The 13,770-nt window shown below is 32.2% G+C and overlaps 1 protein-coding gene across 2 annotated transcripts in view; it reads left to right on the forward strand.

Annotated features, from left to right (window-relative positions):
- CLPX (caseinolytic mitochondrial matrix peptidase chaperone subunit X) overlaps nucleotides 1-13,770 on the forward strand; it is a 46,188-nt gene that overhangs the window by 8,372 nt on the left and 24,046 nt on the right. For both annotated transcript variants that reach the window (XR_007951040.1, XM_051980843.1), the window contains exons 2-3: nucleotides 5,441-5,601; nucleotides 8,832-8,949. Coding sequence is in view for 1 of the 2 variants with exons in the window: in XM_051980843.1 (XP_051836803.1) it covers nucleotides 5,441-5,601; nucleotides 8,832-8,949 (279 nt within the window). In the remaining variant the exon portion in view is untranslated. The remainder of the gene's footprint in view (nucleotides 1-5,440; nucleotides 5,602-8,831; nucleotides 8,950-13,770) is intronic.

A 13,770-nucleotide genomic window follows, 5' to 3' on the forward strand; every position in this document is an offset into this window, starting at 1 on the left:
TTGGCTTTCCATAACTTTGACAATACTCTCTAAACATTTTCCTTGAACAGAAATAGAAGGCTGTTTTCTAAACATGTCCCATCTTAGCTGAAATTCTATTTTAACTCTTTTAACAAAATTTCTTTGTTGCACTCACCCTAATTTCTGGGTTGAAGAGTCTTTTCCACTGGATCAGGATCAGAGATTTTCCACTAGATCAGGATCTGAATCAGCCCCATGTTGGGCGCCAAAATGTTGGTGTTCTTTTTTCTTCTTTAAAATGTATAATATAAGATGATGGTTCTCTCTGGGGGAGAGGTGCAGGTTTCTTGGGGGTATAATGATCTCCTTGTTCTGCTCATTTCACTTAGCATCAGTTCATGTAAGTCTCTCCAAGCCTTTCTGTATTCATCCTGCTGGTCATTTCTTTTTTTTTTTTTTTTTTTTAATTTTTATTTAATAATTACTTTATATTGACAGAATCCATGCCAGGGTGATTTTTTTTACAACATTATCCCTTGCACTCGTTTCTGTTCCGATTTTTTTCCCCTCCCTCCCTCCCCCCCTCCCCTAGATGGCAAGCAGTCCTTTATATGTTGGATATGTTGCAGTATATCCTAGATACAATATATGTTTGCAGAACTGAACAGTTCTCTTGTTGCATAGGGAGAATTGGATTCAGAAGGTATAAATAACCCGGGAAGAAAAACAAAAATGCAGATAGTTCACATTTGTTTCCCAGTGTTCTTTCTTTGGGTGTAGCTGCTTTTGTCCGTCATTTATCAATTGAAACTCAGTTAGGTCTCTTTGTCAAAGAAATCCACTTCCATCAAAATATGTCCTCATACAATATCGTTGTCGAAGTATATAACGATCTCCTGGTTCTGCTCATTTCACTTAGCATCAGTTCATGTAAGTCTCTCCAAGCGTCTCTGTATTCATCCTGCTGGTCATTTCTTACAGAACAATAATATTCCATAACATTCATATACCACAATTTACCCAGCCATTCTCCAATTGATGGGCGTCCATTCATTTTCCAGTTTCTAGCCACTACAAATAGGGCTGTTACAAACATTTTGGCACATACAGGTCCCTTTCCCTTCTTTAGTATTTCTTTGGGATATAAGCCCAATAGAAACACTGCTGGATCAAAGGGTATGCACAATTTGATAATTTTTTGGGCATAATTCCAGATTGCTCTCCAGAATGGTTAGATTCGTTCACAACTCCACCAACAATGCATTGGTTTCCCAGTTTTCCCACATCCCCTCCAACATTCATCATTATTTTTTCTTGTCATCTTAGCCAATCTGACAGGTATGTAGTGGTATCTCAGAGTTGTCTTAATTTGCATTTCTCTGATCAATAATGATTTGAAACACTCTTTCATATGAGTGGTAATAGTTTCAATTTCATCCTCTGAAAATTGTCTGTTCATATCCTTTGACCATTTATCAATTGGAGAATGGCTTGATTTCTTATAAATTTGAGTCAGTTCTCTATATATTTTGGAAATGAGGCCTTTATCAGAACATTTAACTGTAAAGATGTTTTCCCAGTTTGTTGCTTCCCTTCTAATCTTGTTTGCATTAGTTTTGTTTGTACATTCATTTTTAAAATAGCCTTTTATTTTTCAAAATACAAAGATAATTTTCAGCATTCACCTGTGCAAAACCTTGTGTTCCAAATTTTTCTCCCTCCCTCTTTATCTCCTATCTCCCCTAGACAGCAAATAATTCAATATAGATTGAACAGTTCTAAACATATTTCCACATTTATCATGCTGCACAAGAAAAATCAGATGAAAAAGGGAAAAAAAGGGGGGGGGAGCAAGCAAAGAACAAAAAAGTATTAGTATTTTCACTAAGTTATAATCCATGTTCAATGTCCATAGTCTTTTTAGATGCAGATAGCTCTTTAAAACAAAACTGGCCTGAATTATTTCATTGTTGAAAAGAACCACTCGCATTACAGTTAGTAATAATAATAATCTTGTTATACTATGTATAATGTTCTCTTGGTTCTACTCACTTCACTTAGTGTCAGTTCATGTCAATATCTCTAGGCCTTTCTAAAATCATTCGGCTAATCATTTCATCTAGAAAATAATAATCCATTACATTCACATATCATAACTTTTTTCATTCATATACCATAATTTATTCAGCCATTCCCCAGCTGATGAGCATCCATTCAGTTTCCAGTTTTTTGCCAGTACAAAAAGGGCTGAAAGAAACATTTTTGCACATGGGGTTCTTTTCCCTTTTTATGATGGGACAAGCCCAATAGAGACACTGCTGGATCAAAAAGTATACACAGTTTGAAGCCCTTTGGTCATAGTTCCAAATAGCTCTCCAGAATGGCAGGATCAGTTCACAACTCCAACAATGTATTAGTGTCTCAGTTTTTCTACATTTCCCTCCAATATTTATCATCTTTTTCTGTCATTTTAGTCATTCTGTGAGGTGTGAAGTGGTGCTTCAGATTTGCCTTACTTTGTGTTTGAAAGTGATTTAGAGCATTTTGTTATAAGACTAGAAATGGCTTTAATTTCTTCTGAAAATTGTTCATATCTTTTGACCATTTGTCAGTTGGAGAATAGCTTATATTTTTGCGAATTTAAATCAGTTCCATATATTTAAAAGTGAGGCCTTTATCAGAAATCTTCGATGCAAAATCTTTTTTCTCAGTTTTTTACTTCATTTCTAAATTGGTTTTGTTTGTACATCATTTTCTTTCTTTCTTTCTTTCTTTCTTTCTTTCGTTCTTTCTTTCTTTCGTTCTTTCTTTCTTTCTTTCTTTTAACATCTATCCTCAAGAGTTCTATTGGGAGAGAAAAATTGAACAAAAGGGGGAAAAAAACACAAGAAAAAAAAATAAGCAAAGAAGTGAAAATAATATGTGTAGGTCCACATTCAGTCTCCATAACATTTTCTCTGAATGCAAATGGAAGTTAATGGGGATTGCCTTGGATCTCTGAATTCCTGAGAAAAATAAAATCATTTTTGATCATCACACAATCTTGTTGCTATGTATACTGTTTTTCTTGGTTCTGCTTGCTTTATTCAACATCAATTCATGTAAATCTTTCCTAGCTTTTCTAAAATCAGTGCTTTCATCATTTTTTAAAGAACAATGATATTCCATTTCTTTCATATACCATGACTTATTCAGCCATTCTCCAATTGATGGGCATCCACTCATTTTCCAGTTCTTTGCCAGTAAGGCTGCTACAGACATTTTTGCTACAAACAAGTACCTCTTTTCCCCTCTTTTATGATTTCTTTGGGATATAGACCTAATAATGACACTGCTGGATCAAAGGGTATGCACAGTTTTACAGCCCTTTGGGCATAGTTTCAAATAGTTCTCCAGAATATTTGGATCATTTATCAACTGAGGAATGACTTGTAGTCTTATAAATTTGATCCTGTTCTCTATATATTTTAGAAATGATGTCTTTATCAGAAACACTGCAAAAATCTTTACCCAGCTTTGTGCCTGCCTTCTGATCTTGGTTGCATTGGTTTTGTTTGTGCAAAACCTTTTTAATTTAATGTTAAAAGAATTATCCATTTTGCATTTTGTGATGCTCTTTAGTTCTTATTTGGTCATAAATTCTTCTGCTAACAGGTCTGGTAACAGGTAAACTATTCCTTATTCTCTTAATTTGTTTATAACATCAGCCTTTACACTTAAATCATGTACCCATTTTGACCTTATTTTGATATAGGGTGTGAGATGTAAGTTTATGCCAAGTTTGTGACATGCTATTTTCTAGTGTTTCCAGTAATTTTTGTGAAATAGTGAGTTCTTATCCTAGAAGCTGGAGTTTTTGACGTTAATCAAACAGTAGATCACTAAAGTCATTATTTTGTCATTTGTATCTGAACTATTCCATTGATCCAATACTCTATTTCCTAGCTAGTACCAGATGGTTTTGATGGCTACTGCTTTATAATAGAGTTATTACATTTTAGTCTGGTTCAGGCCTCTCTTAGGAATCTGTTTGATACCTCTACACTAGGTGGCCCATTAAGAGCCCTTCCAGCTCCAACTCTGTAATATTATGATCCATTATTCATTTCAACCGCTCCTCCTCTTTCCCTCTCTCATATAGATTTCAATCAAGTACCTCCTCTTTCCCTCTCTTTCATATAGATAGATATAGGGGTGTGTGTGTGTGTGTGTGTGTGTGTGTGTGTGTGTGTGTGTGTGTTTATAAGCCATGGTACTAGGTGATTCATTTGCATGCTATTATAAAGTACAATTTTTTGGACATAGATCAGATTGCTGGAATGGTATAAACCTTTAAAAACTTGTAAGGAAATTTGTTTATAGATTTATACACACTGGTGAATGAATATATTTCCCACTCAACTCTTCTCAGGAATAATTGAAGAAAATTATTTCCTAAAGTGCTTTGATGAGTAGATATGGGTAGGGGGGGGAAAGAAAAATAAAGAAGGAAACAAAGCTTGGCATTTTTAGGAAAACATGGACAAGAATTGCATATGATGAAAAGTTATGGACAAGTAGTCCTACCTGTATGATGTCATGGATCCATAAAAATATACAACCTCTAGCTTTATGGTTTACAAAGTGTTTTCTTCCTGGTATTCTCATTTCAGAGTAACAGACATCTTTGAAAAAATAAGTTATTTTGATTAAAACTTGTTAAAATTCAGTCAGTTTCAGACCACCAATCTTTAAAAAAAATTAATTTGGGAATTTTGAGTATGGTTGTAGCCTGAATACATTTTGTTTATATATCAAAAATCCATCTGTTATAATAAATAAATTCAAACATCCATTTTTGTATTTTGGAGGGAAAAAAGGAATCATTTGCAGGGTTTAGATCTTGGTTTGTCAAAGATGTTATCCTCTGGATTTTAGTCTTGTTTAAATATGAACTTTTAGTTATGTCCTTGGAAAATGAAAATTTTTATTCAATTAGCTTAAGTATAATAACAAACTATTCTAATAAATTGAGGCTTAATATCTTAACAGGTTGTAGATTGAGTTTTCAGGATTGTGAGGAGTTGCTTCTATTAAAAAAATTACAGGAAGAGGATGTGTTCCAAAGATAGTCTTCTTTTTCAGAAATGTCATTTTTGGAGGTAGAAATAATATAGGAGGCGTTTTACTACAATTCAGGATTATGGTTGGCCTCTCCCTCTTCTTCCAAGTGCTGATGCCATGCTATGTCTTGTCAATCAGACTGCATCCTAGCCCATTTTCTACAATAGGTCTTAACCTGAATGATGCTTTTATCTCCTCCTCAGCCTCCAGTTTCACTGACTGAACATCAAGTTGATTACAGTATCCTTCCAACTCCCTTTAAATCCAGGCTGGCTTTGTTTAAAAAAAAAAAAAAAAAAAGACAACTTAATTATCTTTAGATGATTTGTCAACTTGACATACCACATAACTAACCAGCTTATATTTTTTCCCTCAGGTATTTCTTGTGGACGAAGTCACTTCCCAGTTTTAGGAAGGCTGGGGACGTTTGAAACACAGATTCTTCGAAGAACTCCTTTTAGGACTTTTTCAGAAACACCAGCATACTTTGCTTCAAAAGATGGGACTAGCAAGGATGGTTCTGGAGATGGAAATAAGGTAGTCATTGTACCTTTTTTTTTTTTTTGGCTGAGGCAGTTGGGGTTAAGTGACTTGCTCAGGTGCCCATAGCTAGGAATGCAGATACTCACTTAAGGATCTGAGACTAGATTTGAACTCCGATCCTGCTGACTTCAGGGCAGGGCTCTATCCACTGCACCACCTAGCTGCCCTTATCATTGTACCTTTAATACTGTATTTAAAACACCTCTTTTAAAAATGTGAGAGTATATAGCAGTCTGGTTCCTTAGTCGGTTTTGGTTTTGTTTGTTTCTGAAGTTAAATGTGATTTGTTGATAAGAAAGTAGTTTGCAAATACTCAGTATGATGTTTTATATATAGTATCATCCTTTATAAGTATGAATTTATTAAAACATAATACCCCAGAATGGTATAGAATTTGAGAGCAAGGTGAAATCTGCTAGTCAGCCAGTCACCAGTATTATTTGGAATATTCTGGTTCTTAACTTGATGTGATATTTGTTCTAAAAAGCCATCTCTTAGCCTAATACAGATATTCAAGTTCATCCTATTTCACATTTTCCAGTTATTAAGTATTCTCTAATTTGTTTATATGATATTGTATAACTTTTTAGCCAGCAGACAGGATGATAAATTTCCCCCTAAATCTGGAAGTATATTTTTGCCCATGAGTATGCTTGTTTTGGGAGGAGGGGAGAATGTTTTTATCAGCATTTTTTAAAAAATTACTACCACTTCTCAATACTACCTCTAACCTTTCTTGTAACAAAGATACACAGTTAAACAGAACAAACTAATGCATCTGTAATGTATGATAAACATGTACAGCATTCTCCATCCCTAGTCTATTATAGTCTTTGCTGAGAGAGTGAGTCTAAATGTGAGAGTATGGATTCATTATCTTTCTTCCTGTACTCTAGAATGGTCATTTTGGTCCTCAGAATCCTGCTATCTTTTAATTTTTTTTCACATTTTTGTCATTATTATATATGTACATGTCTTTCCAAGTTTTCTTTGAATTTCTCATGTGTTTTTTCTTATGGTTCAGTAGTGTTTCCTGACCATCATATACATAATTAGTTCAGCTTTTCCTAAATGGTGAATATCTATTTTGTTTCCTGTTTTTGTCATCACAGAGTCTTATTAATAGAACTCTAAAAATTTATTGGTATCCTTTGGTTTTTTTAACATTACCAGAATTTCCCCATTATTCATTCCTACTCTGTCTCTTCCCAAAGAATCATCTCTTATAGCACTATTTTTTTTAGATACCAAAAAAGAGAAAAACAATCACTAAAATTAATCAATGAGTCAGAAAGTTTGAAAACAGACTGAAAGTCTGAAAATATGTGCAATTTAACACAATTGTGGGCTTTCTATCTCTGCAATGGGGCGGGGTGCATAGCTTCTTGTATCTTATGTTATTTTGTAATTTTAATTCTTTGTAATTTTGCAACCCACAGTTTTATTTTTTACATTAATGTAGTCATCACGTGTAATTTTATTGGATTTTGCTTAATTTCTATCAGTTCATAGATCTTTTCATTATACATATATATGTATTCCATGTATTCTAATATTATTCTATTCCACAGCTTGTTTAACCATTCCTCAGTTCACAGATAACTACTTTGTTTGCAATTCTTTACCATTTTAAAAAGTGCTGCTATAATGATTTTGGTCTATGTGGTCACTTTATTCTTGTCAGTGGTGGTCTTAGAATATAAACCTAATTGTAGAATCTCTGGGTCAAAGGGTACTGACTTTGTAGGCACTTTATTTACAAAATTCCAAATTACCTTTTTTCCCTAAAATAGTTGTACTTATTCATAGCTCCCCCAATAGTATAATAACATGCATTTAATTTTCCATAACTAATTGTACTTTTTGCAGATTGCATTTTTCCCATATGTAGCATTGTGGTAAAATACTATATTCTGTGATGCCATGTGGGGAATCAATTTGCATTCCATAAGGTATTGGCATTATCAAAGATTTAAAAAAAAAAAAAACTCTAACCATTTTGGGCTCAAATATACGAATCTGTAATTGCTTACCAGTAGTAACTATCTCTTTCTCATGTTGATTGATCTTTTCAAAAAAAAATATTTTTTTTCATTTAACAGAAGTTGATTTTCTTTTTCTTTTCCCATTCCCAACCTAGCACAGGGGAAAGAAAAACAAAACCCTTGTAACATTTACATTGGCAAAACAAATTCCCACATTGGCCTTTGTCCAAAAAAAAAAAAAAAATCTTATTTTGCACCCTGAGTCTATCACTTTTCTGTCACAGGGTAAATAATAATACATACACTGTTTTAGTTCGTATATATTTCCCCAAGTTTCTTTGAAAACATCCCTTTAATAATTTTATATGATTTAATAATATTCTATTAATTTATTCATATGCATATGTAGTTTTAAGCTATTCTGAAAAAAGAGAAAAAGGTCATTCGTGTGTGTGTGTGTGTGTGTGTGTGTGTGTGTGTATGTACTCCCAGTTATAGATATAGATATAGATACACACATACACATATCTACATCACAAAATAATAATAATGTGAATTGGAAACAATTTTGGAATATATAAGTAAATTGTGGTACATTACTATAATGAAATATTAGATGCTATAAGAAACACTAAATACATGGTGGAAAGAAACATAGAAAGACACGAATTGATGCAGAATATTGAAGATAAGAACCAGGAAAACAATATATACCATGATTGCAACATAAGCAGGAAGAAGGAAATGAAACAAAACACAATGTAATTATAATGACCGAGAAGTATTAAGAAATTGTACTACTTCCTTTCTTTTATTGGAGGGATAAGGGACTCTGGGTATGGAATGTTGCACATTCTGTCAGGCATAATTGGAATGATGGTAGTTTTGCAGAGTTTTTCTTTCTTTCTTTCTTTTTTTTTTTTTTTTTTTTTTTGTGTTAACTTTTGTCACAAGGGAAGGCTTACTTGGTTGAGGAGGAGGAGGAAAAATATATAAAGAAATGAATGTAATTGTCAAAAATAAATGTAAATGAAATTAATTTGACCAGGCCTAATGAATAAGTCAGATTGTAAAACACTTCATAAGTCAGGTATGCTGATAACATTCAAGAACTAGAAGTTGGGATAAAAATTATAGTTGCTCTTACAATATTATTAGTATAATCATACATTATTAAGGTGTATATAAAATAATTGCGTGAAACTAACACTTTCCTCTTTTTTTTCCCACAAACATTAGAAACCAGTGAGTGAAGGAGGCAGTAAAAAATCAGGCTCTGGGAGTTCTGGGAAAGGAGGAAACCAGTTGAGATGTCCAAAATGTGGTGATCTGTGTACACATGTGGAGACTTTTGTGTGTAAGTGTTAACATAATGTTACCTTTTAGTGTTCTTTCCTCATTTCTTCTTTTTCTCTCTTTTCATTTTTATAAATTAATTGTAGTAATTTAGAAAGTAGAATTGTTTTATTCCTATTACAGATAGGATATTTATATTGTTAATTTTATATTTGTCGTAATAGTGGAGAGCAGAGGTGTCAAAAAAATTTCTCCTAGTTGCTCCATGTTAAAATGTAATCGGCAAAAACAAAATAAAAATACAAACAACTTCAATAATGTTAATTTTTTTAGTTTTCTCATTTAATATGTGGTGGGCAGGGAGATGATTCTATTGGATTTAATACCACTGGTTTAGGGAATAAATTTTAGACCTTGATTACTAATTATTTTTGTATTTAGTATTTTTGATGTGTGACATAAGACTTATCTTTAAGTCAAAGATGCATTTACATAGACTTCCTTCATTAAAGATTTAATTAATTAAACAAGCATTGTTGAATTCTTTCTATGTACAGGGAAGGCACTGATACATTCTGGAAAGTAGAGGGGAAAACAAAGAATAAGATACTGATTGAAGCCCTCAAGGAATTTTAATACTAATACATGAGATATAAAGCACATATGAAATATAAAGTAGTTTGTAATAAGTGACAAAAAAAGCAATATAGAGAATAGGAAAATGAAAACTTATTGAATCCATATTGTACATACCTTTTTAAACAATGTTAATTTTCCAAATCTAGAGGTGCTATTACTAATGTTATTTTCTGAACCAAATGTCACATTTGCTATCACTGCTTAAGCGAATGATAGTGATTCAAAAAGTGATTCAGATGGCACCACCCTTTGAACCATCTCCCTTTAATTGTTCCAGGTATAAAAAGGTTGAAGGACAGGCTTGTCAAGCTTTTGAATCTGACCTTATTAGAATCCCACCCACCGCACCATATTAAAATATACCTAGTTGCAACATTCACTTTTTGCAATTAGTTCAAGAGACATTTAAACATTTTTGAGACATTTAAAAACATAAAATTCTCACTTAAAGGAAAAAAAATTATTATATACATTATAGTTTTACAATCTTAAAAAAACACAGGTAATAAAACCTATGTATTGATGCTCCCCTTTTTCTAAACCCATGAGGGAAAAGAGACTCACAATTCATTTTTAAGATAGTGTCATGTCAGCTTAGAATGGAGTTAAAAGTCATACTTTTCATCTGTGCCCATGGATAATTTACTTAAGGTTCTTGGACTTTAGTCTTTTCACCCGGATAGTGAGATGGGAGAAGTTTAGATGATCTCTAATAGGATCATTTAGATGACTTCTAGAATTAATATTACATAATTTTTCTTCTTGAGATCAGTATAAGAAGTTTTTGCTTTTGAGATGAGTGAATGGTATACTATTATGCCCTGAAGAGATATAGAAAAGAGTCAGTGTGAGTGAATTAAAAATAAGATTATTAGATTATAAATTATTCAATTTTTACTGGCAGTAATCTATGATTTTTTAGTCTTATGGTTTAACATACGAACATCCTTGTCTTAAGACAAATTTCTAAACCTTACAGACCTAGCAAATAACTCTTTATTTTTAAAGAAGAAATTTGTACAAATGAATGGATATTGAATATTAAATTAGATGTTCAAAAAACCTGTATTCCTAGATTTTTCCTTGACTTTTTAAAAATTGGATTCTGGGCATTTCACCTACATTCCTTCCAAATGGCAGTTATTTATTTTTGCTAAGTCCTGTAAAATTTGCCATCTTTTAAAAAGTTAGTGTTTAGTTACATATTATTTTAACAAAATGTATTCCATGGATATGTATTTACCCTTTGGTAAACTAGTCAAAGGAAGAATTGGTATTTTGTGAGTGGCTGGTTTTAAAGAATGAGAGTAAATAATTGCCAGGAGACTCCCTTGCTCAAAACTAGTCCCCTTTACATCTCTACCAGTTAGACTGTATTTGGTTAATAATAGATGTAGGATAATTGTTGCCTTTCACAGCTTAGTGAGGTATGCTGGAAAGACCTCTAAAACTCATGCCTGTGAATGAATCCATAATACCTCATATATCATTATTCTAAATTGGAAATAAGATAATACAGGAATGGCAACAGCATAGAAACACAAAAAAGGAAATTGAGTTAAAATAAAGAATATTTAATACATAGAATGAGTAATTTCAATCTGTGACTAATAAAGTATGTAGCTGTTTGTGTAGAATGTTGTTTAAATTTCTAAGTATTCTTTAATTAACATTGAAAATCTGGTAACTTTTTAAAAAGTCTCTGGAAAAACTTGAATTTTAGACATTCCTTTTAAAATTTGTTTTACTGTAGGAAATTTCAGTCCTCTGAATTAATTATTTTGTCTTATTCCCTCAAAAGATATTTTATTTTCTGTTCCTACCTTCCTTTTTCATCTGGTGGGGAAAAAAAAAAAAGAAAGCCAATCCTTTTAACAGATATGCTTAGTCAATCCAAATAAATTCATCATTGACCATGTCTAAAAATATGGATTTCTGTCTGTACCCTGAATCTATCACCTTTCTTTCCAGAAATAGATAGCATATTGCTTCGAGAATTTTGAGGGATCCTGAAGAAGCAATATCTCTTTCTTTCTTGCTTTCTTTCTCTCTTTCTTCCTTTCTTATCTTTCTTTCCTTTCCTTTTCTTTCTTTCTCTTTCTTTCTTTCTCTCTTTGTCTCTTTCTCTCTCTCCTTTCTTTCTTTCTTCCTTGCTTTCTTTCTTCCTTCCTTCTTTTCTTCCTTTCTGTCTTCCTTCCTTCCTTCCTTTCTGTCTTTCTTCCTTTCTTCTTCCCTTCCCTTCTTCCCTCCTTCCTTCTCTCTCTCTCTCTCTCTTTCAAAACTTTTGGTTAATTTGAAACTTTTCCTAGTGGCCTTTGAAAGCAAGGTCATAACTGTTGGGAATGTACAAGCATGTGCATGCAGTCTTATTCTATCTTTGATGATCATTGGTTTTGGAGAAAAAAGGGCTTCTGAATAGGCAAGAAATTTGAGCTTTTCATAGTGTTGCATATTCTTATATAAGAAAATTAGGAAATTTCAAAGAAATTTTAAACTTTACAAAATCTTTGAATTTCTAATTCAAAATTTTAATAAGTGCAAATATTTATGAAATGTTAAAACTTCACCACCACCACCACTCTTTAAATATTATGGGAGTAAAACAAAAAAAAATTTCATTTTGATGTGTAAAAGTTTAAAGGATTTAGTTCTGTGATGTGTAAGTACTGGGTAACTTGGAAAACAGAATCCAAGTGAAACATACAAAATCTGTTCTTTATCTGCAATATGTGAATATATTTTAAAATCCAGCTCAGTGGCAAATTCTAGTTCAGGTAAAAATCAAGTAATCTCTTGACAGTAAACAAGAGTTGTGTCATACCGGGGATGCTTGCCCTTTGACCTAGTTTTCTATTGGGAGGGATATTTTACTTTTGTATTCTTGGGCAGGCAGGATTTTTTGGTCACATCTGAAAGTAAGAGAAACTCTTAGAAGTTTTTAGTTTTTGACATTGGTTACTTCTAAACCCATTGTAAATAAGTGCTTCATTACAATCTGCCTTTTGGGAAAGCAGTTAGAAAGTTGAAAAAGAATTATGTGCAGAGGGTTATATGCAAATTTGGTTGGCTTTCTTTTATTAAATGCTTACTGTGTTCTTACCATGGGTTTTAAAAAAGAAAAAAAGATGAATAATCCATTTTTCTAATTTGCCATTTAAAATTTATCAAGTAAATAAAAAAGTTTTGAAAATTATCTTGAATCTAAGAATGAAAACAAATCAAAATTGCATTACAACAAACATTTGTTTTCTAAATTTGAAAGGTTTACCTTTCTCATATTTTTCTTTGAATTATGTGAATATTTAGGTGTATTTGCCTTTTTTCACAAAATAAGCAATATAGATATTAATTTAAGCTTGTGTTTTTATAGCTTTCCCAAAAGAACAATTCCTTGTAGTTTGGTCAATATTGGAAATTGTTACATGTTATACAAAGACAGTGAGAGTAAAATTGTTGATTGTCCAAGTGACAGTGACATTGGTGAACTTTAGGCCCTAAACTACCAAAACAAGAGTTGAGTGGAGAGAGGCAAGGAAAGAGATAAAATTATGTGGGCTTCTGAATACATTCTAAAATCATGTGGACAGATGTTGATTTAGTTATTATTTCAGACTGATCATCTATTCCTCTTTTCCTTTAGTATGAACATAATTGTCAGGTGATTTTTGTTTTCCCAAAGTACTGTAACCCACAGCAGAGGGCACTGTATATAAATGGCTTATAGTTTAGAACTAAGAAATCTTTTCTAGCCTTCCAGGTTTGTCTTTGTTGGATTGTAAAGCTTGATTTTTTTTTTTTTAATCACATACATACAAGTTAAATACTTTGCCTAGATATCATATTGTCTTATTCATATTTGGTATTTACATTCATATTTTTCTTGTTATTTTAGTTATTTTATTTCATGAGTTCTCCCTCCTGTATACAAAGTGATTTTAGGTCAAAAGAATAAGAACTTTAGTAATTAAATAGTGAAATAATTGGGATTATTTAAAGTTAGATGATTTATAAATGTTCATTTGACTTCCTAAATTACGTATATGCCTTTTGCATTTTTACAGGTGAAATGAGCTTTATCTGTATTTTTCTACTTTTGAAATTTGACAGCTTCAGAATTTCAACAGCACCTGCAAAGTTGTAGTTTGTTATTTGTCAAAATGCCTGGTCCTAGTGACTTATTTTCAGCTTTTTACAAACTACCACTACCACAATGTGTTACATTATTCAAGCACAAATCTGTCTT

This window comes from Antechinus flavipes, chromosome 2 (genome assembly GCF_016432865.1).
Source record: "Antechinus flavipes isolate AdamAnt ecotype Samford, QLD, Australia chromosome 2, AdamAnt_v2, whole genome shotgun sequence".
Taxonomy (NCBI): domain Eukaryota; kingdom Metazoa; phylum Chordata; class Mammalia; order Dasyuromorphia; family Dasyuridae; genus Antechinus; species Antechinus flavipes.